Raw genomic sequence first — 27,889 nt, forward strand, 5'->3', positions numbered from 1 at the left:
GGGTTATTTTACCACCCATGTGTCACAGAAAGAAATAGAAGCTTTGGAGAGGGACACAGGAAGAAGTGGGAGGAGGGGCAGAGGGGGAGAGAGGGAGGGAGCGGAGAGAAACAGGGACTCTAGACTAGAACTGACTCACAGAGAAACGCGGACTTTGTCTGGGTCCGCCCACTCTCTTAACTTGCAACCTTTGCTCCCTCACTGCCTGCTAATCCCACCCCACCCTCCATCCCCCTAAAAAACCCGATACCAGCTTCTGGCTATTATAAATAAGGCTGCTATGAACATAGTGGAACATGCGTTCTTCTCTTCTTAGAAATGGGAACAAAACACCCATGGAAGGAGACAAAATTTGGAACTGTGACGAAAGGATGGACCATCTAGTGATTGCCATATGCAGGGATCCATCCCATAATCAGCTTCCAAACGCTGACACCATTGCATACACTAGCAAGATTTTGCTGAAAGGACCCAGATATAGCTGTCTCTTGTGAGACTATACCGGGGCCTAGCAAACACAGAAGTGGATGATCACAGTCAGCTATTGGATGGATCACAGGGCCCCCAATGGAGGAGCTAGAGAAATTACCCAAGGAGCTAAAAGGAACTGCAACCCTATAGGTGGAACAACAATATGAACTAACCAGTATCCCAGAGCTCTTGTCTCTAGCTGCAAATGTATCAAAAGATGGCCTAGTCGGCCATCACTGCAAAGAGAGGCCCATTGGACTTGCAAACTTTATATGCCCCAGTACAGAGGAACCTCAGGGCCAAAAAGGGGGAGTGGGTGGGTAGGGGATTGGGAGGGTGGGTATGGGGGACTTTTGGGATAGCATTGAAAATGTAAACGAGGAAAATACCTAATAAAAAAATAAATTATAAAAAAAAAATAAAAAATAAATAAAAAATAAAATAAAAAACACGATACCAGTTTCTTTCTTTGCTTCAGGATGATACAAAAAAGTTCATCTGATGCTGCTCTGCTTACATACAAATGGGTGCTTTGTCTACCGGTATGCACACCGGAAGGGCACTGGATCCCATAGGTCTACAATTATAGACTGTTGCTAGCCTCCATGTTAGTGCTGGGAATTGAACTTAGGACCTCTAGAAGAGCATCCAGTGTTCTTAACCACTGGCCCATCTCTCCAGCCCCATCAGCCCCTTCTTAGGGTCTTTTATTTTGTGTGTGTAGCTCAAACGCACATGTACAGTTCAGGCTGGCCTTGAACTCACAATCCTCTGTGTTTCTCCCAGCCCCTGCCTCAAGCTCTGTCTTATTTTAAATTTCATTTTTATTTATTGGGGGAGGGGGAGACACGAGCCATAGCATCCCTGGGGAGGTCAGAGGACAATTTCTAAGAGTTAGTTCTCTTCTTCTACCATGTGGGTCTCAGGGTTCAGCCTCAGGTCCCTGCGCTTGGCAGCAAACACCTTTACGCTCTGTTCTGTTGTGATTTGGATGAGATTTGCACACCACCTCCCCCCCCAGCCCCCTATAAGTCTCGGGTATTTGAATTCTTGGAGTTCAGGTGGTAGCACTGTTGGGCCAGACTTAGGAAGTGTGGTCTTGCTGGAGAGAGTGTGTCGCTGGGAGTCTCCGAAGTATCAAGAGCTCTGTGTATTTCTACTCTGCTCTCTCTGCTTTGCATATTCCATCTCAGATGTGAGCGCTCAGCTGCTGCTCCAGCCTCCCTGTCAGCCACTCCGCCCCATCGCCCCATCGCCCCATCACGATGCTGACAGACTCTTACTTCCGGAACACAAGCCCAAAATAAACCCTTCCTTCTACGTTACGGTGGTCATAGTACTTTACCACAGCAATAGAAAAGTGACTAGCATACCCACTGAGTCATCTCACTGGCCCTTCTCTGACTCTTTGAAACAAGGCCTCAGACGGCCCAGGCTGACCCTGAACTCATAATGCTCCTGCCTCCACCTCCCACGTGCTGGGATTCTAGATGTGTGCTATCAGGCCCAGCGCATAAGTGCTTTTTCTATCTAGCAAGCAAAACCATCCCCCTCTCTGGCTTCCTGAAGCCAATTGATATGTCAGGAAACCCTGGTTCATAGGTCAATAACATGACCTGGAGTTCTTTAGCAAATCCCAAAGAATTCTCTTTTTTTAAGATTATTTATTTTTATTTTATATGAGTACACTGCAGCTGTCTTCAGACACACACTGGAAGAATGTCATTACAGATGGTTGTGAGCCACCATGTGGTTACTGGGAATTGAACTCAGGACCTCTAGAAGAGTAGTTAATGCTTTTAACCACTGAGCCATCTCTCCAGCCCCCAAAGGATTCTTGAATGGATCAGGAAATCCTACAATTAAAGTTTCCAGGTCATTTAAAAAAATTTTTTTATTTGTATTATTTGTGTATGTATATGTGTATGATGTATTGTGTGTATGTGTCTGTTTGTTCAGAAAAATCTCATAATCAAAGTTTCCAGGTCATTTTTTTTTTAATTTTAATGTGTGTGTATGTGTGTGAATGTATATGAATGTGTATGTATGTATAGGGCTATATGTGTATAGGTGTGTAGTGTATTGTCTGTATGTGTGTGTGTATGTGTATATGTGTGCATGTGTGTGCATATGTGTATATATGTATATGCATGTGGGTGTGTATGTGTGTATGGGGTATGTGGGGAATGTTTGTGTGTGTGTGTGTGTGTGTGTGTGTGTGTGTTGGGGGAGACTTTGAGGAGCAGGTTTGCTACACTCACCCTGAGTCACAAGGATCAAACCCAGGTGCCCAGACTTGTGTAGCAAGGGCTTTTTCACCTGCTGAGCCAGCCAGTCAGTTTCCACTCAGTCTGTGGCCCAGGCGGCATAGATAGAGGCTATAACACTGTCTTCCTTTGATACAGAATATTGTTCCCGGGCATGATGGTACGTATCTTTAATCCCAGCACTTGGAGACAGATACAGGATATCTCAGAGTTTGAGATCTACACACTGAGCTCCATAGAGAGATCCTATCTCAAAAAAATTTTTTTAAAAAATAATAAAAACTAAATCTTAGAAGGAGGGGTGGGTAGGAGGAGGTGGGCGCAAAGCCCAATAGAAGAGGAGCCTGACAGAGAAGGCTGGGTGGGAATGGAGACATGGCTGTTAGCTTCCTCAGATACGCATACACATATGCACATACCTGTACACACATACACATTCATATACATCCACACATACATCTTTAGATCTGATATAAGCTCTAAAATGTTTACGTTTTTATCATTTCTAATTATGTGCCTGTGTGTGTGTGTGTGTGTGTGTGTGTGTGTCTGGATGTAGACATGTACATATGAGGCAGGTGCCCTTGGAGACCAGAGGGGTAGAATCCCTGGGAGCTAGAGTTAAAAAGGGTGGGAGACTCCGGATGTGGGTGTTGGGAATTGAACCCAGGTCCTCTGACAGAGCAGCAAGTGCTCTTAGCTGCTGAGCCATCTCTCCAAGCACTGAAATCTTCTTACCAATTTCCTGTCCTTCAACATCTTTCAGTTCTCATAATGTTGGAATATCAAGGTATCTTAGAGAGTGAGGGAGCCCTTCTCTTCTTAGGGAGCTAGAATCCCGGAAACTCAACAGCCAGCCACCAAGGCTTCTTTGAACCAGACTTTGTGGTTCTCACCTCTCAGATTCAGAGAATGAAATTCATGGACCAAAGAGAGTGTGGTTTAGAAGTTTGTTATACTTGGGAGGCAGAGACAGGCAGATTTCTGAGTTCGAGGCCAGCCTGGTCTACAAAGTGAGTTCCAGGACAGCCAGGGCTATACAGAGAAACCCTGTCTCAAAAACCAAAAAAAAAGAAAGAAAAAAATAGTAGAAGAAGTGTGTTATAGATTCGTAGGTGGAAGCTTAAGAGGGAGGGAAGGACATAGGAGGGAAGGAGAGAGGGAGGGAGGGAAAGGGGAAGGGAGGGAAGGAGGGAGGGAGGGAGGGAAGGAGGGAGGGAAAAACTAGAACTGAGCTCCTATATAGCAAGCATGGTCCCAGAGTACCATCTAACTGTTCCTCTAGTCCTTTTTAAAGGACTTATAAAGGCAGGCATGGTAGCACATACCTTTGATCTTGAAATTCGTGAGGCAGAGGTAGAAGGATCTCTGAGCTCAAGATCTGCCTGATCTTCTAGGACAGCAAGGACTACATAGAGAGACTCTGTCTCAATAGATAGATAGATCATACATACATACATACATACATACATACATACATATGTGATAGATAGATAGATAGATAGATAGATAGATAGATAGATAGATAGATAGATAGATAGATAGAATAAAGAACTTATGTCAGAAACTGACATGTAGTGTGGGGAGAGGGACGAGTTGGTCAATCCAGTTACCCCAAGCCTTCAGCCATGAGTGCTCATTTGGGGAACAACAAAGAGGGACTAGGGTTCTTATCTGTTGTTCCTGTCATCAAGGGCAGGCTTTGGGGGTCCCAGGCCTGTCTGACCAGTTTCTACTGCCTGTCCTCACCATTTCCCACTTCTGAAGAAGCAACCCTAAAATCTTTAGAGCCATATCAGGGACCAGAGCATCAAACGCTTTTAGCCTAGACAGGACCAAGGGCAATTTTGGCTTATGGCTGAGGATTTGAACGGTGGGAGACCCCTGCCCTGTCTGACCAGCTTCCATCTCCTAAACTCATTCATTAATTTCTTGTACATTGGCAATTTTATCATTTCTCATCTTAGCTGCTTCTAAATTCCAACTGAAGTCCATTCCCAACTCTCCATCTCTCCTTTTACTCTGGCTTAGCCACAAGGATATCAAATATCCCCCCACTGAGGAAAACACAAAGCCCCATTATCTTTAGTTCAGTCTCTACATTTTCCCAAATATTTGCAAGTTATCCTATCTGTCAAACAGAGCCATCTGGTAGACAAGACCACAGTTTTTCTTGAGTGCTTTCTCTTTCCCTACAATTCTTGTTTTGTTCAGTTTGGGCTTTTCACACAGGGTCTCAAGTAGCCCCCCAAGACTGGCCCTACACACCCTATTCAGGTGCATCCTTGAACTCTGTCCAGTCTTCTTGCCTCCCAAGTGCTGTATGTGTTCCATCTTAACGGCCTTTGCTCCTGAAAATTCCAACAGTCTGTGTTAACTGAGGGCTTAGGCTTAAGACTTAGGACTCATGGAAGTTGTTCCCTTAGGTTTCACCCGGGGTCAGTTCCTTCCATTGGGTCTGATGTTCATGCTACATATTTATGGAAATGTGAAGGGACTCCCGGTATTGAGTAGTCATCCTTTGTGTGTGCCTTTCTAAGTGAGCCAAAAAAGGAACTTCTGACCCAGGAAGTCAGGTTTTGGTTCAGGTGGTTTTTGTTTGTCTGTTTTGGTTTTTTTTACATTTATTTGTATTGAGAGATGGGACATACACATGCCACACCATTTGTGTGGAGGTCAGAGATTAAACTGCAGGAGTCAGTTTACTCTTCCACCTTGTGCATCCCCAGGATTGAACTCAGGTGGTCAGGCTTTACCTACTGAGCCATTTTGCCAGCCAAAGCCTCAGTAGGAGGCCACTACATGTCAGAGTTCCTTCTGATACCCCCACCTGCTGGGTTAGAAGAAACTCAGGGCCTCTTATCTCAGGCATCTTTACAACCAGCACTCAGAATTTCCAAACTAAACAGGGCAAAGTTTCAATGAAGATGAACAAGAAACAGGAAAGTAAAGTTAGAAAAGTAGAGTGCTCAGCACTTGGGAGGCAGAGGCAGGCGGATTTCTGAGTTCGAGGCCAGCCTGGTCTACAGAGTGAGTTCCAGGACAGCCAAGGCTACACAGAGAAACCCTGTCTTGAAAAACCAAAAAAAAAAAAAAAAAAAAAAGAAAGAAAGAAAGGTTGAGTGCTAGCAACAGATGTCCCAGAAGAATGTATTGAAACAATAATAGAATGTCCAACACAACAACCAGTTTAGAATAAACCAACAAGCCACCAACCACAACAAAAGGCGGGGTCCGGGTACGGGCTCCTGGAAGGACTCACCATTATCTACTCTGAGATACAACACGGATGGAGACGGCTGATGCTGGCATCTGGTTCCAATCCTGATGACTCTCAGATGATCATCTCTGAGGTCCCACATCACAGTTGTTGGTCCAAAGGGAATGAAAGCCACTTCTCCTGGGCCAACTGAGAGTACCTGTTGTCTGGGAGCAGGGATTTGGGCTGTCCCTAATGTCCTGTTCCACTGTGAAGGAGGTGACTTGAACTTTTTATAGTCACAAAACAAAAGAAGCCATGAATCACTACATTTACCAAACATATGGGGGAGGGGGGCCCAACAAAGGCAGAGCGTCGGGGTCGGTGGGCACCAGTGGTCTAGCAAGTTCAGCAGTGCATTCCAAAAGCTGCACCTAAGAGTCGCAAAGATGTAAACTCAGACAGAACTAGCAGATGACTGCTAAAGGGAACTGGGGATAGCCCCATGTAATTCCGACTCATGCTATGCAATATTCAGATGTCTCTTCACAACCTAAAGTTGTAGTTCAGCCATCAGCAACCCAAATATGGCTTCTTCGGAGAACATGGGTTCATCGTGCTTCCCTAAAACAGAAAGAAAACACAGTGATTTTTTTTTTCTGAAATGTGAAGTCATGTCCCACAAGAGCCACCCCCACGTCCCTAGAGCACTAGGACGTCCTACCTTCAACTCAATCCTTGATATAGCAGATCAAGATGGTACCTTGATAGGTGCCAGGCAGGGCAATGCTAGGGATACTACAATGAGCCAAACCAGAAGTATCATCTCATGCTGCCTTATCCCTCTCAGGCCTTTGTAGTTCCTGATTCCCTGACCTCACCTTCATTTGCACGTGGATATGAAGAACCCAGAACTCCTCTAGTTTGCTCACAACCACATCTTCAGAAGAAAAAAAAAAAAAAAAAGAAACAAGTCTTGTTTCTAGTGAGTGCTCTCTAACAGAGAGGGCCTGGGGTTGTTAACTCAGAGGCAGAGCTTACATAGCTCTAAGACCAGGGATTTGGGGGCTGGAGAGATGGCTCAGCGTTTAAGAGCACTCACTGACTGCTCTTCCAGAGGTCCTGAGTTCAATTCCCAGCAACACAGTGCCTCACAACCATCTGTAATGAGTACTAATACCCTCCTCTGGTGTGTCTGGAGACAGCTACAGTGTACAGTGTATAGTGTACTCATATACATAAAATAAATAAATAAATCTGAAAATACTAAAAAAAAAAAAAAGACCAGGGATTTGATCCCTAACACAGTAAAAACTTAGTGCCTGTTAAATACCCCATTTCAGATTGTATTCAGATATATAGCTGCTAAATCCTAGCAGAGGCCTTACTGCAGGTGCAGCAAAGAGTTCTGAATTCAAGTTGTCTGGTGGCCACTGATAAGTATGCAAGACACCTCTAAGTCAGTGATTCTTAACACATGGGTCCCAACCCCCTTAGGGTCACATATCAGATATTTACATTACGATTCATAAAGTAGCGAAGTTACACTTATGAGGTAGCAACGAAATAGCTTTATGGTGGGGGGGGGGGGCTATCACCACACCATGAGGAACTGTATTAACGGATTGTAGCATTAGAAAGGTTGAGAACCAGTGCTCTAAATGAATCAGTCAAAGAATGGAACTGGGCTGTCAAGATGGCTCAGCAGTTTGCACTGACTGCTCTTACAGAGGTCCTGAGTTCAATTCCCAGCAACCACATGGTGGGTCACAGCCATCCGTAATGACATCTAGTATCCTCTTCTGCTTAATAAAAAAAAAAAATGTTTTTGAGAGTGAGAGAGACAAGAGAGAGAGGCGTGGCCTCAGGATACGGACTTCGTGCTCCTGTGAACAGTCTCTCAACTGAGACTCTGTAAGCAACCCTAATGAAACTCATCTGGTCATTAGCTAACTAATTAAGTAGGAAGAGCGAAGGCCTCAGAGACATGAAACTGATTGAATGTTGTGAATATGAATGTGAAAAATATGTTGTGTGTGCATGAAAATGCCAGAATGAAAATATATGTGTGTGTATTATATATATATATATATTAATAAAAAATGAATTAGAGCTAGGAGACGACCCAGTGGATAAGTACGACCATATGAGGACTGAAATTTATAGCTCCAGATTCCTTGTAAGGAGGACAGGGAGCCCTGGAGCAAACCAGTCAGCTAGAGGAGGGATTCCAGATAGAACCTGCCTAGATAAATATGGAGGAATGCATGATGTCAACTCTACCTGCCTGCCAACGTACATGCAGGAGTACCCGCATACACATTTGAACCCATGCACAGAATATACACGAATATAACACGAATGTACAGATACACGTTAAAAAAAAAACTTTTTGTTTTTAATTTAAAGAACAAGTCCTTTAATCCCACTAGTGAGCAGTGGAGGCAGGAGGATTAAGAAACTCAAGGTCATACTTAAACTACCTAGAGAGTTTCAGGCCAGCTCGAGCTACCTGCGACCCCGTTTCAAAACAAAACAAAAGAATGAGTCAACCAATACACACTGACCTAAGTCGGATAGCAATGTCACAGGAGCCTTGTAATCTAGGGACAACAGAATGTCAAGTCCCTCCTAGTTGGCGGAGGTAGGATGCGAGGAAAGTGCCTCCAAGACACCTCACAGGCACGCACGCACGCACACCAAGATAAGCAGAGGGAGGCAGGAGCTGGGGAGAGCCAGGCGGGGTCACCGCCGCGCGAGGTGTGGCTGCTGCAGCCAGGCAAGGTCTCCCGCTCCCAGGTTCCTCTTGTTTGCTTACTATGCCCCACCTAGGGCCCAAGGTACTGTCTCCGCCCTCTGAACCCCGGGAAAACCTTGGTAACCTGGGAGATACATTCGCGCGATGGTGTGAGACTTCTGGCGACAGCGGGCCAGAGACGGAGAAATAGGGGTGCGGGGAGCGACGCCTTGCAGGAGGCTGCCCCGCCCCACTCCTCTTGATTTCGTTGAGGAGGGAGCCGCCCCGTTCCCGCCCCTAACTAGTCCGGCGGCAAGGAGCTTCTAGGAGGTACAGACCCAGCCGACCTGCAGAGATGGAGGCAGCCAGCACCTGGGTGCTGCTGCTGGCCCTGCTGCTGCTGCTACTACTGCTGCCTCTGACGCTATTAAGGACCCCGGCCCGAGGCTACCTACCCCCGGGGCCCACGCCGCTGCCGTTCCTGGGGAACCTCCTGCAGCTGCGTCCCGGGGCTCTGTACTCGGGGCTTTTGCGGGTGAGGGGACGCAAGGACATCCTAACCAGGGGATGTGCGCGGGGGCGGGGAGTCTTCTAAGTGCCAGAGCAGATGAGTCTTGGACTCTCTTATAAAGGAGGCAGAAGCAGGAGTTCTGAGGGCAAAGAGACCATGAATGCCTTGAGCTGGAGACGCGAACAAGTTGACCTGGGCTGGGCAAGGGTATCCAGGTTGGAATGGGCAGAGCTCAGCCAGTCTTGGAAGTGGGATCCAGGGCTAAGAAAGAAAGGGAATGCCCTGAAAAGGGCACTAGATCTGGAGGGACACAGCTCACAGAGGACTAGGAAGAAATGAGAACAGGACCCAGAGGGGTAGGGGTCCCAGGTCGCAGGGACCGACAGCATGCTGGAAGTTAGTGAGCTGAGACCAAAGCTGCAAAGCAGACATTCTCTAAACAAGAGGGTAGTGGGCGAGCTTGCCATCCCCAGCACCCTCCCCACCCCCCACCCCCACCCCCCGTTGGAAGGGAAGCATCTGGAAGCTGGAGGGGGCTGAGCAGAGAGCATCCTGGGCTGAAGGAATCTGCCTCCGAGACTCCCAGAGTGGGAGGATGGGTGTAGCTCTGCTAGGAGGGAGCTAGGAGTTCCTGCCTCCTGTGGGAGGATGGGGAGGCAGTCCCAACTTGCTGGGGGTAGTGGGGAGAATTAAGTTCTCCATTCAAAAATACTCTAAGGGACTTTTAAGGACAGGAAAGAGGAGTGGGCAGTCTAAGAGAGAAACGGGACACATGCTCCGTGTTACTTGCTGTGGGACTTAAGTGTTCAGCAGAGGTTGAAATGAGTAGCCAGATATTGGGAAGAGGGGGCTTATGAGAAACCAAAGCTGGTTGTGGATGGTCCCAAGATCAGAGGTTAGAGCCTAGAAGGAAGTGAGAGGGAAGGCAAAGGGAAGTGTTTAAGAAGCGCCCACCCAGCAGAGCGGTGGTGGTGCACACCTTTAATCCCAGCACTCTGGAGGCAGAAGATCTATGTGAGTTTGAGGCCAGACTGGTCTACAGAGAGAGTTCCAGGACAGCCAGAGTTTCACAGAGAAGCCTTGTCTCGAGAAAAAAAGGGTGTGGGTGGGCTGGAGCGCCCACCCCACACTCTGATGCAAAAAGAGAGCAGCTTCCCAAAGGGATGCTTTTGATTGGGGTGAGGAGCAGACTAGTTCCTGATACAGGGCGCAAAAGCCAGAGCACACGGTTTGGAACTAATACAGACCGCCTGAAAGAGGCAGCTCCTTGGAACTCTCTTCTCCCTCTCTGCCCCCAGCTAAGTAAGAAGTATGGGCCTGTGTTCACGGTATACCTGGGCCCCCGGCGCCGCGTGGTGGTCCTGGTTGGACATGATGCTGTAAGAGAAGCCTTGGGAGGTCAGGCTGAGGAATTCAGCGGGCGTGGAACATTGGCAACGCTGGATAAGACCTTTGATGGTCACGGTGAGTCATGAGTCATGAAGGCAAACCGGGGCTGCTGGATCCTGCCTCTACTGCAGGTCTGGAGCTTTTTGTACAGGTGACTGAGTGCCTATCTTTCTAGGAAATGGAATGACAACAGTGGCTGTCACTTAAGGTTGTACTAAGGATTAAGGTAGAAACTGGGCTTGTGTCAAATGGGTGCTTACTAACTGCCAGCCACAGTCGTCGTAATTACTACTCCTTGGTCTAGGAATTGATAGACAAGCACAGCACAGAAGCTTGACGTACAGGGCTCATCCCCAGCATCTGGTAGGCACAGACTGGAGAAACTCAACATGCACTACATAGTGAGTTCAAGGTCAGCTTAGGCTACATAGGACAAGACAGTGTGACCCTGTCTTAAAAATGTCCAGGACTAGGACATTCGTAGAATCCACCAGTGATGGTTGCAGGCCTTGTTCAGTGGAGTGCTTACCTAGAATCCCCCAGTGAGGGGCTGGGGTGTGGCTTAGTGGTAGACCCCCCCTAGAATCCTCCAGTGAGGGGCTGGGGGCGTGGCCCAGTGGTAGAGCCCCCCCCCCCCCCCCCCGCCTAGAATCCTCCAGTGAGGGGCTGGGGGCATGGCCCAGTGGTAGAGCCCCTGCCTAGAATCCCCCAGTGAGGGGCTGGGGGCGTGGCTCAGTGGTAGAACCCCTGCCTAGAATTCCCTCCCTGCCCCACCCACCCCACCCACCCTTGCCTTGGTCAGGGACTAGGGTTGTGGCTCAACAGAGTATTTTCGTAGAATTCACCAGTGAAGGGCCCAGCTTATAGAATGCCATGGATTCCATGCCCAAGCCAAAAGAGAGAGAAGAGGGATGGGGGGCCCAAAACACAGAAATCACTCTTTATGTTAAGATGGGAAGCATGCATAGCTTGTGTGGAGCCCTGGCGTCAATCACAGTACCACCGAAAAGTCTGGCAGCACATTGGTGACTAAGATAGCGCTGCCTACTTCCCCTAGAGAACCCAGACAGACCTGTCACCATACAGTAACTGCTCTGAGGGATTGCCAAGGATGGGTGGGGCAAGCTAGCATGGGGGGTGGGGGGAAATCTAGGATTCTAGGAATCCACAGGCAGTGCCAGACACAGCCTATGCTCTGAAAGATATACCCAAGGATCCGCCAGGAAAAAAAGAGGATGTCTAAGCTGCGGTTCTTGGGCTAGAAGGGAAGTTGTATCCAGGCAGAAGGACTAGCATGTGCACATGTATGGAGGAGGGAGAAGAATGAATCTCCTCAGCCCACGGGCTCCCTGTGCCTGGCCCTGTCCTAGGTCCTGAGGACACAGAGATTTCCAAGACAGATGTCTTCTCGGAGTGAGGAGGTAGAATTCTAAAAGGAGAGCCACAGCCCTGAGAGCAGGGGCACAGCGTCAGGGGAGAGGTGCTGAACTGAGATGGGCAAGGAGACAGGCTTCTCAGAGGAGGTGACATCCGGGCTGCCACACAACGGGTAAATGGAGTCCGTCGAGGCTGAGGAAGCAGCTGAGGGTGGTGACTCAGTCCTTTGATCCAAGTACTTGACGGGCTGAGTCAGGAGAACTGCTAGGAGTTCAGGCCAATCTGGGCTACACAGAAAGACCCTCTCAAAAAAAAATCATAAATAATTAAAAACAGAAGGATGAGGGCAGGAGAGATGGCTCAGCAGTTAAGGACGTTTGCTGTTCTTGCAGAGAACCTGAGCCTTGTTCCCAGCACCCGCATTGGGCAGCTCACAATAGCTTGTACTCCAGCTTCAAGGGATCTGACATCCTCTTCTGGCCTCTCCAGGCACTTGTATATGTGTGAACATACACAAACATGCACAGAAGTAAAAAATAATAATAATAAAGTAAATCTTTTAAAATAAATTTTAAAATGGGCAGCATCTAGGGATGTACTTAAGTGGTAGAGTCTTCACAGAATTCCCCAGTGAGGGGCTGGGGGCGTGGCCCAGTGGTAGAGCCCCTGCCTAGAACCCCCCAGGGAGAGGCTGGGGGTGTGGCTCAGTGGTAGAGCCCCTGCCTAGAACCCCCCAGGGAGGGGCTGGGGAGGAGCAAGACTCATTGGTAGAGAGCTTAACATAGGCAAAGCCCTGGGTTCATGTCCATCAACCCCTAAAAGAATGGAGGGGTACAAGCATGAGGAAACAGCAAGGGTCCAGGTGGGGATGGGAAATCATGAAGCCTTTGAGGAAATGAGAGAAGTTGTAGTAGATGATTAATAAAACCAGAAGTCAGCATGGCTCTGGTGACTAGCAGGTCTGTGAGTCACACCAGAGCAGCTGGGCTCTGGCTTTCTGAGATCCATGCATTTCCACAGGGAAAGGCCATGAAGTGAGTTAAAAGCCCAGAGAAGAGACTAGCTGAACCGTGACAAGGACTAAGGATGAAGAGAAATGGTATTTGTCAGAGAAAAGAGCCTGAGAGGGCTAGGGGTAGATGAGGGCTGAGGTAGGGAGAAGAAAGATATACAAGCTAATTCCAGACATGAGGGGAGCCAAGGACAGCTTCCAACCACCACTACAAGCCAGCCTTCACCCCGTAGTGCTGAGCTCAGAAAGGGAGTCTGTGCAAAGGCTTGTGTCTTAGATAAAATAAAAGATGATGTGATTTTAACCTTGCTTTCTGTTCATATTCTCACCTTGGCTCATCAGGGCCCGTGGTGCTCCCCCACACAGGCCGGGATGGCCAGATGGGACAAAGAGAGATTTAAAAGGTGGTGGAGAGTTAGCCACACATTCAGGAGACTATCTCCTCTGGCTTAAGCTCAAAGGATAAAGAGCTAATTCAATTATGTACTCATAGAGCATCTACTGAGTCCTTATTACACACACACACACACACACACACACACACACACACACATGCTCACACTCACATATGCACACATCATCTGCCAGGCCAGTACAGATCCAGGACAGGGCCCTGGGGCATCTCACTGAGGGGAAAGGACCAGTCCCTTCTTGAATCTAGCTTTCTATGCAGGAGTTTTCTTTGCCAATGGGGAGCGGTGGAAACAGCTGAGGAAATTCACCCTGCTCGCTCTACGGGACCTGGGCATGGGCAAGCGAGAAGGCGAGGAGCTGATCCAGGCGGAGGTGCAGAATCTGGTGGAGGCTTTCCAGAAGACAGAAGGTCAGCAGGGTGGAGACAACAAATGCTTCCAGCCAAGAGAAGAGGAACCATCCTCTTTGTTCCAGGGTGGTGGTGAATCTGCCGGGGCTGTGTTGGGGGGTGCACAAGGGTGGAGGGCACTGCTCTCCTCCTCACTGACTCTGTCCTTCATCCCTGGAGGTGCCACAACAGCTGTCTCTGTCCCTGAGATATTGGTACCCTTGAGCAGGCTCTCTTTCTCCCTCTCTCCCTTCCTTCCTCTTTACCCCCTACCTACTTTGTCTTGTTTTGTCTGAGACACAATTTTACTGGTTAGGCCAGTCTGGCCTGGAACTGGTAATTAATCCTTCTGCCTCAGTCTCCAAGTGCTAGGATTGCAGGTGTGAGCTACCATGCCTGGCTTCTTTTGCTCCATTTGTTGGCTCTCTCTCTCTCTCTCTCTCTGTATGTGTGTGTGTGTGTGTATGTAATACTGTTTATCTGATATCATATATAAACCACAGTAAGTGCCTTTCAACAGTAAAAACCAGCATCCTTGACATAGGGAATTCTAATTAAATTAGCATCATCACTGTCTATAACAGGTCGGTGAACACAAACTGAAACACAGGCGGTCTTCTTACTTCTGAGACAGTGATAGAATGTTCCCCGTGTTTAAACATGGTCATAAGCCTGGGTATATAAATTCAAGTATAAAACCATTCAGTAGGGTTTGAAGTGACACCCCCATCTTTGTGGAACATAGAACATCACTAATTAAGTCCGATCTTGAGAAAGGGAGAGAGAGCAGTGTTAGCATGCGTGCAGCTGGAACTGTTACTTTTTAAAGATCACTTTCGCTTTACTGTCCAACAAAAACATGGCTTGCTATTCATGTTCTGAATCAAATCGCAGTACACATTAAAAGCCATGAGACCTTTGTTTCGTATAAATAAAGCAGTAGCCTTGCTTTGTTTTGTAAGTCAGGGTTTCTCTGTCCTGGAACTCACTCTTTAGGCCAGGCTGGCCTGGAACTCAGAGATCCACCTGCCTCTGTCTCCCAAGTGCTGGCACTAAAGGCGTACGGCAACACTGCCCAGCTTCACTCGTAGCCCTTAAGATAAGCTGTTCAGTCTGCCCTCTCTCCTTTCTTAATCCAGTGAATGTCATTTTTGTCTCAGATATGTATTCTTTGAATTCTCCAAATACTCCAGGCTGTATCTCCCAGGTGATCCTTTGTTCTCATGGGCCCCTGTGTAAGAGAATCCAGCAGCCTGGCCTGTCTTCTGCCCAAACAGACCCTGGAGACTTGGTCCAGTCTTATGCTTGCCTCCCTTTTCCACAGTGTGGCACTGGGCACACCTGTGAACAAAAATCTCCTGGCCTTTTTTAACATTTTTAGTTTCAACACCACAGATGCTACAACCCAAAACAGATGTCCTGTTTTCTCTCTTTGTTGTTGTTGTTGTTATTGTTGTGTGTTTTGTTTTATTTTTGCTTTGTAAGACATGGTCTCACTCTGTAAGCCCAGCTGTCCTTGAACTCCCAGCAGTCCTTCTGCCTCAGCCTCTCAAGGGCCTGGAATGCAGGTGTGAGCTGCCATACCTAGCTCTAATTCTCCTTCTGCCTCTTTTTATCTAATTCTGTTCTCTCTCTCTCTCTCTCTCTCTCTCTCTCTCTCTCTCTCTCTCTCTCTCTCTCTCTCTCTCTCTCTCTCTCTCTCTCTCCCCGCCCCCTCTCTCTTTTTCTATGCCTCCCAGGACGTCCATTCAACCCTTCCATGCTGCTGGCCCAGGCCACCTCTAATGTCGTCTGTTCCCTTGTCTTTGGCATCCGTTTGCCCTACGACGATAAAGAGTTCCAGGCTGTGATCCAGGCAGCAAGTGGTACCTTGTTAGGGATCAGCTCTCCGTGGGGCCAGGTAAGTGATGGGAGCCTTCTTCAGCCTCGAAACTTCCTGTCAAACACCCTGAGAATGAGCTGTCTTCCTGTGCCCACAGGCCTACGAGATGTTCTCCTGGCTACTGCAGCCCCTGCCAGGCCCCCACACACAGCTCCAGCACCACTTGGGCACCCTGGCTGCCTTCACTATCCAGCAGGTACAGAAACACCAGGGACGCTTCCAAACCTCAGGTCCTGCACGTGACGTCGTTGATGCCTTCCTGCTAAAGATGGCACAGGTATGGAAACTTGGGAGAGGAAAGTGTCCCTCTTGAGTATGACTGACTGACTACTGGCCTAGGTGATAGTCCACACACTTAGCATATGCTGAGCCCTCATCCCTGGGATGAACTCAGGATTGGACCCTGGGGAGGAGACCATCCCTTCTTGATTCTAGTCTGCTCTACAGAGCTTTCTTTACAGACTGCGAGCTCCTGAGGATAGCTATTGCTCTCCTCCCTTCTTACTCTTGGTGAAATATGGTCTTATTCTGTTTCCTAGGCTGGCCTGGAACTCACCCTGAGACCTAGGCTAGCCTGGAACTTGCAGATATCCCCCTGCTTCTGCCTCCTAAGGGCTAAACCCCCAGGCCTGGCTTCAGGTCTCTTTCTCTACCTCCATGTCTCTGTGTACAAGTTGGCAGAGCTGTCTAGCAAGCAGGAAGCCCTGGGTCCCACCCGTAGTACCACATGAACCGGGTATAGTAGCTCACACTTGTCATCCCAGCACTGAGGAGGCAGAGGCAGGAGATCATCTTCATCTATATAGCAAGTTTGAGGCCAGCCTGAGCTACATGAGACCCCAAATGGGAGTAATGGCCAATGGCTTGTCTCAGTGGGTAAAGGGATTTGGCACCAAGTCTGACTGTCTGTGTTTGATCCCCGGGATCCACACAGTGGACAGGGAGAACCAGCTGCCACAAGTTGTCCTCTGACCTCCACATGCATGCCATGGCACACACATGCCCACACATGAAATTTTAAAAGATCTTTTTTAAAAATCTTGAATCTCACCTGCCATGCCTTTAATCCCAGCACTCAGGAGGCAGAGGCAGGTGAATGTCTGTGACTTCAAGGCCAGCCTGGTCTACAGAGCAAGTTTGAGGACCACCAGGGATACACAGAGAAACCTTGTCTGGAAAATAATAATAATAATAATAATAATAAATAATAAACTTAAATCTAAATCTCACTTAAATAACAGATCCTCATTTCTCAAGTTGTCCCAAACATTTATTTCAATCCTCAGGAGAAACAAGACCCAGGTACAGAATTCACCGAGAAGAACTTGCTGATGACGGTCACATACCTGCTGTTTGCTGGGACCATGACCATCGGTGCCACCATCCGCTATGCCCTCCTGCTCCTGCTGAGATACCCTCAAGTCCAGCGTAAGAAACTGTTCCTGCCAGGCAGGCCCCAGGAACCTGAGCGACGGTTCCTGGGGACAGAATGTGGAGGGAGATGAAAAGGTCATGATTTAAAATTCCCCGAGAGGCCAGGGCTTCCAGAACTTCTGATCACAGTGCAAGACATAGTGAGAGGCAAGACAAGATCTGTCTATGCCACCTTGTCACCTTGTCCCCAGTCATGGGAGCCATAGAAGGATGTTGAGCAGGGAAGATATGATTTATTTATGCATTTATTTTTATTTGAGATGGAAATCATACTGTATAGCCCAAGCTAGCTTGCTACTCACTGTTTAGCCCAGGCTGGCCTCTAACTCAGCGTCCTGGCTTGGCTTCCCAAGTGCGGAGTGTATTAAATTACCACACCCAGTTTGCATCTGCATTTTAGAAAATCTTTGCGCTTCCAGGACAGAATGAACTGTAGGAGACTGGAACTCAGCTCCTGCCTAGAGTCTCAGGGGGCAGTGACGGGAGCTTGAGAGCCCTTGCGTGGGATCCACTGGTGAGAGGAAGGGACGTGGCTCAATGGTAGAGTATGACGGCCTAGCAAGCATGAGGCTCTGGGTAACATTCCCAGTTAGCACCCCACAACACACACACACATATGCACGCACACATACTACACACACACATGCACATACACACACGCACACACACACACGCACACACACATGCACACACACATGCACGCACACAAACACACACACACGCACGCACACACACACATGCACACGCACACATACACACATACACATACACACACACACATGCACGCACACACGCACACAGTGGATTGTAAATGATGAGAGAATACCCAAGCACTCAGGAAGGTGGACAGAAACCTGAAGACCTAAGACAGGGCTAGGCCAGGCTACGGAGGCAGTGGAATAGAAGCAGAACAGGCAGGTTGTGGAGAACAAGGATGGAAGGAAGGACTTGTCCAGGGGCAGACTTGAGTTTCTAGCTGGGAAACTGCAGGCAGTGGCGTTACCCTGAGCTACAGACAGGAAGAATGATGACAGAGTTGCTTTCTAGGGGAGGCTGAACATGGACTGTAGGTCTTGCCTGTAATCCTAGCACTCAGGAGGCCTAAAGCAGAATGATTGCCACAAGTTCAAGGCCAGCCTTTTCTACATAGTGAAGGAAGACCTTGGTTACATACCAAGGGCCTGTCATGAGACAAAAGACAAAAATGTGGGGACTGTATTAAAGTCATCTTGAGCCAGGCCCACAAAAGGAGAAGAATCCAAACTTCACAAGACACTGGATCAACCCTGGAATTTAAAAATTATAACCCGGCTAGAGAGATGGCTCAGAGGGTAAGAGCACTGGCTGCACAAGCATGGGGACCTGAGTTCAAATCTCCACCATCCATGTAAACAGCTCAGCACGTCTCTACAGCAGTAAAGGAGGAGGGGCTGAGCTGGGAAAATCACTGCTGGCTGCCAGCCTAGCTCCAGGCTCAGCGATGAATGCTGGGGATAAGGTGGCTTAGTAATGGAACAGGAAACGGGCATCGTCCTCTGGTGTGTGTGCATACACCCCAAGCACACTCTGTGCACACAACCACAGACACACACACACACACAAGTGGAGTCACCATCCAGGTGTGGTAGTGCACACCTGTAGTGCCAGCACATAGTAGGCTGTGAGTTTGAGGCCCAGCCTTGGTTACACATTGAGATACACTCTAGCCTGGGTTATAGGCAAAACAGAAAACAATGAAAGAGAGGTGCCGGTCACAGTCAGAACTGAGGCTAGCCCTGAACCTGCGGTAATTGAGGGAGGGCAGATGGATAACAGGTCAGGCTGGGAATGAACCACACCCCTCCCCCAGCACTTGGGAGGCAAAGGAAGATGGATCTCTGCGAGTTCAAGGCCAGACTGGTCTATGTAGTGATTTCCAGGACAACCAGTCTCAACACCATTTTTTTGCTAGGAAAGTTAAGACAAAATAGATGCAATATCAGGCTGATGAGACCCCAGGCCTACGCTGCTCCTCATCTGCTGCCAGCCCCACCCCCAAACCACTGTTGTACAAGATGAGGCTTCTGGGAAAAAGATCACAGGGTTCATCCCACCCTTGACCTGCAACCTTCCTCTTGCATTCAGAGCGCGTCCGGGAGGAGCTCATACAGGAGCTGGGTCCTGGCAGGGCTCCGAGTCTCAGCGATCGAGTTCGCCTCCCTTACACGGATGCCGTTTTACACGAGGCACAGCGGCTCCTGGCACTGGTACCCATGGGCATGCCCCACACCATCACGAGGACCACTTGCTTCCGAGGGTACACTCTGCCCAAGGTAGGTGTATGGCACGGCCAGAGCAGTTATCTCTGGGACTTGCGTTTTGATATCCCTATCTCTGGGGTATCCTCTCCCCAACCACCACCCACCCCTTTCTCTCCCGCCTCCACTGAAAAACAGTTCAGAATAGAACCACCAGGGGGCGATATATCCCCAATCCTGCGATAACAGCAGCAGTGGCTCTTTCTGGAATCAAATCCTTGTTAGCCCCATTGTTTTCTTAGCTGGAACTTGAACAAATTGCTTCATCCACTGAGCCTCAATATGCTCCTCTTTGAAATTAGGAGTAATAATAATAATAGTCATTTGGACTTGTAAGATAATGCTTGTAAAACATCTACCCAGCTCTTGATGGTGGATGGATGCCATATATATACATACAGAAGACAGTCACGATGTCACAACCCCTTACATTGTGTCAGCTATTGTTCTGGATGGATGCCTTCTGTTCGTATTATTTTCTTTCATCTGCAAAGCAATCCTATGTAATCATCACACCCATTTTACAGATGGAAGAACTAAGATGTGTGCACCCAGCCAGAGAGTGAGAAGGCAAGATTTGAACCCAGAACCTAAACTTTAATCACTTCAACCTGCCTTTCTGTTCCTTAATAACAGTCCCATGATGCTTTTACGGGAGCCCCTTCACCTTCACAGCTCACACGCCATGGGCCAGACTCCCTAGCAAGCCATGTTTTGCCCCTCTGCTCTGGTTTCTCCGCCTGCTTTCCCCCTTTACCACAACAGCCCCAAGAATACACAAGCTCTCTCTGGCCTGAGAGACTGCAGCCCTCCCAGCCTGTCCGTTCTTGGACATCCCTCCCACACACACTCTTGTCTTTTGCCTCCCTGGGCCATTCCCCAGAGAGATGGCTTCGTACAGCTACAACTTAATCTTGGGATCACAGCAGACTCCCAGAATCTCAAAACAGTATAAAAATAACACACTTTGCCAGCCTCCCCCGGGGGTTTCTGCGGCTGCTGCTTAAGTTCCCTAGGCCTTAGTTTCTCTATCTTTTTTATATCACCCCTCACCCCCATAAGGTGCTAGGGGCTGAACCCAGGGCCTCTTACACATTAAGCAAATGTTCTATCGCGGACTTACATCCCTAGACACACACCTTTGTGGGGTTTGTGTATTTGTTTGTTTGGTTTGGTTGTTTTTCTTTTGAAATAAGATCTTGTTAAGTAGCACGGGCTGGACTTGAACTTGCAATCTCGCCTCCTTCCTGAGCTTTATTCCAGAGATTCCAGGTGCGAGGACAGGACTGAGGCCACTGTGTGAACCTGTTTTATGCAAGGCAGTGTGTGTGAATACTGAAAGAAAACACTTGGCTATCCCAGCGTGGTGGCAGACGCCGGCTAGACCATCACTGGGAGACTGAGACAGGAGAATTGCTGCAAGTTCAAGGCTAGCCTGGGCTACATAATGAGACCCGGTCTAGAAAGAAAGTAGGAGCAAATGGGAGGGGGGGGGAGGAGGGGGAGAGAAAGAGAGAGAGAGAGAGAGAGAGAGAGAGAGAGAGAGAGAGAGAGAGAGAGAGGCAGAGGCACAGACGTGTTTACTTAAAAAGCATAGTGCATAGTGCTGTAGCTGAGGACCCAAGTTTCCTTCTCAGCATCCACGTTGGGTGGCTCACAGATGCCTGCAACTCCAGCTCTAGGGGGACCTGATGCTCCTGCATCTACGAGTATCCATATGCGCACACACACACACACATACACTGACATATATGTACATAATTCAAAATACTAAAATAAAAAATCTAAATACAAATAAATCTTTAAAAAAACAAATCTTAATTTTTAATCAGGTTATCTTAAAAGTATGGACATAGAACACCCAACTGTGTGAGCTTTTCCCTTTCTCCTCAGGGCACTGAGGTCTTTCCTCTGATTGGCTCCATACTGCATGACCCTGCGGTTTTCCAGAACCCAGGAGAGTTCCATCCAGGCCGCTTCCTGGACGATGATGGTCGGTTGAGAAAACACGAAGCCTTCCTGCCCTACTCCTTAGGTATCTACCGGGCTTTAGGGATAATTGGAAGGTGCTAATTGGCCAGTGGTGTGAGCTCCAGTTGAGGAGCACATTCCTGCACCCCAGGGTCCCCGTGTCTGTAGAGCCAGATGCCCCGCAGCTGACTCAGTCCTTCCCTGCCAGGTAAGCGAGTCTGCCTGGGAGAAGGCCTGGCTCGGGCCGAGTTGTGGCTTTTCTTCACTTCCATCTTGCAAGCCTTCTCCCTGGAGACCCCGTGCCCACCGGGTGACCTGAGCCTGAAGCCAGCCATCAGTGGACTTTTCAACATCCCCCCGGACTTCCAGCTGCGGGTCTGGCCCACTGGCGACCAGTCCAGATGAAGGAAGGAGTTTGGAAGGTGGGAGCCGTCTGGGTTGAAAGAGCCTCAAGGGTGTGTGTGAAGCAGGTGTCTCAGAAGCAACATCACACTACACACCACGTATCAAGGCAGCTGTGGAGACCAGGGACCACACCCCCACCACACAACTGCACAGCAACTGATGCATAGGCTTCTTTTTTGGAGAGGGCTGTCTGAAACGGGGATCTTGCTATGTGGTAACACAAACCGATCTCAAACTTGTAATCCTCCCGCCTCAGCGTCCTGCTCGCTGGAATTACAGGTATGCACCACCATGAGCTGCATAGGCTTTCAGCCTACATCATGTAATATAGGCCATCTGGAATTGCAAGCATATAGCTAGTTACTCCGCTGTCCACCACACGACTCTGTATGCTCACAACTCTAATCCAGTGACTGCCTACACAGACACACAAACAACCCAACCGCATTCGGGACTCTTACTCCCTGTCTAACACGCTCAGCACCGCTGTTGCTGGGTCCCTGCCATAGAAAACAGCAAGCCCCAGCTGGGGTCATGTCACAGCCAGAACGATGTTCTGTCTACTCCCATGGATGACCTCACCCCCATCCAGGCACATGAGTGGCTCTATCGACGGCCACCAGCCAGTAATCCACACAGCCAAACCGTATGTGACAAGATCTTGGCCCTTCCAAACTTCTTCCCACTGAGACACACCGTGACGACATACGGTTCCCCAGTCACCTCCACACCCATGCCGCTCCAACACGCTCCTTCCGACAAATGTGCCCAAATATAAAGGTTTCCTGGTCTGTGATTGTGCACACAGACCTTCTACAAATGAGGACCAGCCACTCAAAGAAAAAGGTTTCAGGTTTCCCAGCCATGTTATCAGGGGCCTGCTCTCAAACACATTCTGATCTCGGAGCTGCCTGCAAGTCCTCATCAGAGTGCTGGAAATGTATCCTTCTCCTGGAAGGACTAACTGGCCATACAGGGATGGTGCAGGGGAGTGCTGTTGGCTGTTTCCAGCCCTCTTTATCAGGACAGAAGCCATAGCTGACCTCTTTGTGACTTGAAGGTTCCCGTTTTGCAATAAAAGTTTGTTTCTGGCCCGAACGGACCCCCTCTGCCTGTGTGAGTAAGGGGTGGGGACGAGGGAGCCCGCCCCTCCCCTGAGGCTGGGAGGGAGCAGAAAAACATGGTTACCGCCCACCTCGCCCACGCCCACCTCGCTGCTTACATCAGTGCCAGATGTGAAGCTGAGGGGGAGGGAAGGGAATGGACAGGGCTAGGGCTGTCTGCTGTCCTGCTTCAGGATCACTGGAAAGTCTTCGGCCGACAGCAGATCTGGTCTCTGGAAGGGCTCCAGATCTGAAAGCACATACTGACACACAGGCACTAAGGACACAGGCCGGGGCATCCTACGCTTGGTTCCACTACCGTGCTTTCCTTCCCTTTCCCTCCTGGTTGTTTTTCCCCCTTACTCCTTTGTTGTTGTTGTTTTGTTTTGTTTTTCCAGACAGGGTTTCTCTGTGTAAATCTGGCTGTCCTGGAACTCACTCTGTAGATCAGTCTGGCCTTGAACTCAGAAATCCGCCTGCCTCTGCCTCCCAAGTCCTGGGATTAAGGCGTGCGCCACCACTGCCCTTTTTTTTTTTTTTTTTTTTTTTTTTTTTTTAAACAACCATCAATTTTATCGACTCTGCCTGGAGATGTAGCTTAACATGTATTGAGCCCAGCGTTCCATCTTCATTACTGACAGAAATAAAAAATAAAGTGACCACTAACTTTCTGCTAGGTCTGTTTCACTTATCACCCTTTGTTAAGGTTATTTTAAGAAAAAATGTTAGAAAATAATTGAACATGTGTGCCTTTTAATTTCTTCTAAGATGGGGCCTTAGACAAGCAGTGGTGGCACACGCCTTTAATCCCAGCACTTGGGAGGCAGAAGCAGGTGGATCTGTGTGAGTTCGAGGCCAGCCTGGTCTACAGATCAAGTTCTAGGACTGCCAGGGCTACACAGAAAAACCATGTCATTTGAAAAATCTTTTAAAATGAGGACGAGGAGGAAGAAGAGGAGGAGGAGGAGGAGGGTCTTATGTAGCCCAGGCTGACTTCTCTATAAAGTCAAGGCTAGCCTTGAACTTCTGATCCCCCTGCCTATACATCCCAAGTGCTAGGATCACAGGTGTGCTCCGCTATGCCTGTTTTGTTTTCTTTTTTGAGACAGGGTTTCTCTGTGTAGCCCTGACCATCCTGGAAGTTGCTCTGTAGACCAGGCTGGCCTTGAACTCAGAGATCCACTTGCCTCTGCCTCCTGGGTGCTGGGATTAAAGGTGTGCACTTTTGGCTCACTGATGCTGGTGATGGAATTCGAAGCCTCATCATCTGCTAGGTGAGCACTACCGACTGAGCGACCTATAGACCTGTACCCACCCCAGAGCTATATCATCATTTTAAAAGCTTTCTGAGGGGCTGGAGAGACAGCTCAGCGGTTAAAAGCCCTGACTGTTCTTCCAGAGGTCTCAAGTCCAATCCCAAGCACCCATATGGCAACTTAAAACTGTCTTATTACTCCAACTTCAGATCTGATGTCCTCTGAGGATACCATGCATGTATGTGGTACACAGATATACATGCAAACAAAACACCTATACCCATAAAATTATACATTTACATATATAATGTATCAAAAACAAAAGTCTTCTAGTCTGGAAGATGGTTCAGTACATAAAGTTCCTGCCACAGAGCATGAGGACCTGAGTTGGAGTCCTCAGGACCCCACATAAAGCGAGAGGCAAAACTATGTGTCTATAGTCTCGGGGCTTCTAAAGTGAGATGGAATCCAAAGATAGGAAGGAGGCTCACAGGTGAGCTAACCTCACACATTCAGTGGTGAACTAGAGATGCATCTCAAACTAGGTAGAAGGTGAGGACCCATGCCCAACGTTGTCTTCCGACCCAGCCACGGCACATAGATCCATACAACGAGAACACATGCATGTGCACACACAAAGGTTTTGTTTCGTTTTGTTTTGTTTTTATCCTTGAGATCACCTTATTGGCTTAAATTCTATAGAAGGGTATAAGAATGGAATCCTACAGGCATTTCCTATCTGATTGCACCTTGCCTGAGGGAGGATTTACTATTTTAGACAGTTAATAAGTTTCAAAGAAATAAATGTATAGGCTGGTATATAGTTAAGTGGTAGAGCCCCTGCCTAGAATCCCCCAGTGAGGGGCTGGGGGCGTGGCTCAGTGATAAATTACTTGCTTAGCATACAGGAAACCTTGAATCTCATGACCAATACTGCAAAGCATAAGAAATGGAAAATTCTGGAATTCTGAATAATTAAATAAGTATAAATTATTGGGTTTCATATTGTTTTTGCTGTTGCTGCTGTTATTATTGTTTGAGACAGGTTATCTCAATTATATAACCCTGAATGTCCTGGAATTCACTAAGTGACCAGACTAGCTTCAAACTCCCAGCACTCCACTTGCCTCTGCCTCCCAAGTGCTGGGCTTAAAGGCATGTGCCACCACCACCTGGCTACCCTTTGAGCCATCTTGATGGCCCTTAAAACAAAACAAACAAACAAACAAAAACAAAAACAGTGGACTAAAGAGATGGCTCAGTGGTTAAGAGCACTGACTACTCTTCCAGAGGTCCTGAGTTCAATTCCCAGCAACCACATGGTGGCTCATAATCATCGGTAATGGGATCTTATGCCCTCTTCTAGTGTGTCTGAAGACTGTAACAGTGTCCTCATATACATTAAATAAATAAATAAATAAATAAATAAATAAATAATTTTTTTAAAGGTGGCAATGGCTTGTGCTTGCTTTGCACTCAAGATTCACATTCATGGAAATCTGGAATCTTCAAAGTAATGTATATAAAGAGTCATGGAACTAAATATGGTAGTGCATGTCTCTAATTTCAGCACCCAAGAGGCTTAGGCAGGCTGATTACCAAGAGTGTGGGGCTAGCATGGAGTACACAGTGAGTCTGAGGTGGCCTAAGCTGTATCTAAAGGCTATTTCAAAGATAAGTAGGTAAATAATAACCCTTGACCTTGCCCTCTGTCAACATAAGAGCTGACATTACGATTATCTCAGTAGAAAAAGAAGACACACTCTTTCATGGCTTCATCCACAGACAAGAATTATTGGACATCAGGATGAAACGTATGCAATTAGTGACTGTGGTCAGGGAGCATGGCTTGGAGACATAGTGTCTGGGTAGAGTGTTTGCCTCACAAACACCATAGAAATACCAATACAGCTCAGTTGGTGTAGCGCTTGCCTTGCTAACATGAGGTCCTGAAATCACAGCCCAGCACACACACTCACACAGACACTCACACACTCACACACGCACACACTCACATACACATACTCACACATACATTCTCTTCTTTTATCATGTGGGTTTCAGATATCAAAACCTATCAGTTTGGGAACTGGAGAGATGGCTCAGTGGTTAGGAGCACTGACTGCTCTTCCAGAGGTCCTGAGTTCCATTCCCAACAACCACATGGTGGCTCACAACCATCTGTAATTGGGTCTGATGCTCTCTTCTGGTGTATCTGAAGGCAGAGAGTGTACTCACATATATAAAATAAACAAATCTTAAAGAACAAAACAAAACAAAAAACTTTCAACTCTTTAGTCAAAGTATATATCTTAATGGCATTAAATAGATTCATATCTGCTTTTATTACTACTATGTGTGTCTGTGTGTCTGTGTATGTGTCTGTGTGTGCACGCACATGTGTGCAGTGCCTGCAGCAGCCAGAAGAGGGCATCAGATCCCTTGGAGTTGGTGTTACTGGGGATTGTGAGTCTTCCACTTGGGTTCATGTCACTGAACTTCAGTGTTCTGCAAGAGCAGCAAGCTCGGTTAACCCCTGGGCTATCTCTCCAGCCCCTCATTTTTGTTTGTTCTGAGACAGGTCTCATTCTGCAGCCCAGGCTAACCTGGAACTCATCATGTAGTGAGTTGACTGTACAAAGTCCTACATCAACCTCCTGAATGTCGGAATGACAAGCATGAGCCACCATGCCCAACTAACGTTTACTTTTAAAAAGTCAAAAACTGTATGACTCACTTTGACACACGTCACGACAAACAGATCAGTGTTTACATTTCCCTGGTGGCCTCATAAAAGGATTTTGTTTTCATTCTTGCGTTTATTTAATTATTTATCTATTTATTTATTTTGTGTTGGAAGGACGTGTGGGTATGATGTGCCATAGTACATGGAAGTCAGGGGACAACTTGCAGAAGTGTGTTCTCTCTGTCCACAGTGTGGGTTGCAAGCATCAAACTCAAGTTGTAGGTCCAGAGGCAAGCACCTTTGCCCAGTGAGCCACGTCACCGGCCTTACAAGTGAATACTATACTATATTTACTTTTGTGTTTGTTTGCTTGGTGTCCCTGTGTGTGTGGTAAAGATTTAAAAATGTTTATGTGACTGTGTCTACATGTATGTGTGCCATGTGTGCCTGGTGCTTGTAGAGTCCAAAAGAGGGCACTAGATCCCCTGAAGTTAGAGATAAAAGTGGTGGCTGCTGGGGAGTCAATCTCAGTGTTCAGCATGAGCAGCAAGTGTTCTTAACCACTGAGGGGTCTCTCCGGCTCAGCCTGAACATCTCGGCTCATTTAGGGGTGGAATGACCCTTTCACGGGAGGTGGGCGGTCACATATCAGATATCCTGCGTATCGAATATTTACACTATGATGCGTAACAGTAGCAAAATAGCAGTTATGGAGTATCAATGAAGTAATTCTATGGTTGGGGGTCACCACAGCATGAGGGACTGTATTAAAGGATCACAGCATTAGAAAGGGTGAGAAACACTGGTCCACCTCCACTCTGTTTTCAGACAAAGCCTCATGTAACTCAGGCTGGCCTCAAACTTACCATGGGACCGGAGCTGGCCTTGAGCTGCTGATCTTCCTGCTTCCACATCCCAAGTGCTGAGATGATAGGCAAGTGTCACCAGGCTCCACGTAGACTTGTTGAGATTAAAACTCAGTGGCTGGAGAGACAGCTCAAGAGTTACATGCTCTTCCAGAGGACCCAGGTTCAACGCCCAGCAACCAGCTCACAATCTTCTATAAGTCTAGATCGCTCTTCTGGTTTCT

At 47.9% G+C, this 27,889-nt stretch overlaps 1 protein-coding gene and 1 pseudogene across 1 annotated transcript; one reads left to right on the plus strand and one right to left on the minus strand.

Moving 5' to 3' along the window:
* The first annotated feature begins 8,676 nt into the window (after nucleotides 1–8,676).
* Cyp2s1 (cytochrome P450 family 2 subfamily S member 1) lies at nucleotides 8,677–23,343 on the plus strand. Its single transcript, XM_021168438.3, has 9 exons — nucleotides 8,677–9,209; nucleotides 10,484–10,649; nucleotides 13,637–13,786; nucleotides 15,505–15,665; nucleotides 15,745–15,924; nucleotides 16,934–17,075; nucleotides 19,206–19,393; nucleotides 21,272–21,413; nucleotides 21,558–23,343. The coding sequence occupies exons 1-9, from the start codon at nucleotides 9,030–9,032 to the stop codon at nucleotides 21,752–21,754; spliced, it is 1,506 nt and encodes a 501-aa protein (XP_021024097.1). The 5' UTR covers nucleotides 8,677–9,029; the 3' UTR covers nucleotides 21,755–23,343.
* LOC147003378 (cytochrome c, somatic pseudogene) lies at nucleotides 14,279–15,135 on the minus strand (annotated as a pseudogene).
* Nucleotides 23,344–27,889: the final 4,546 nt, after the last annotated feature.

This window comes from Mus caroli, unplaced genomic scaffold, assembly GCF_978045245.1.
Source record: "Mus caroli unplaced genomic scaffold, Mus_caroli_1 scaffold_8, whole genome shotgun sequence".
In the NCBI taxonomy this organism is placed as follows: domain Eukaryota; kingdom Metazoa; phylum Chordata; class Mammalia; order Rodentia; family Muridae; genus Mus; species Mus caroli.

Excerpts from the sequence above, each read along its gene's own strand:
- Cyp2s1 (XM_021168438.3), top strand. The coding sequence starts at position 9,030 with ATGGAGGCAGCCAGCACCTGGGTGCTGCTGCTGGCCCTGCTGCTGCTG. Across the intron at positions 15,925-16,933 it reads TCCTGCTAAAGATGGCACAG|GAGAAACAAGACCCAGGTAC; the intron begins GTATGGAAACTT and ends TTCAATCCTCAG. Across the intron at positions 19,394-21,271 it reads GAGGGTACACTCTGCCCAAG|GGCACTGAGGTCTTTCCTCT; the intron begins GTAGGTGTATGG and ends CTTTCTCCTCAG.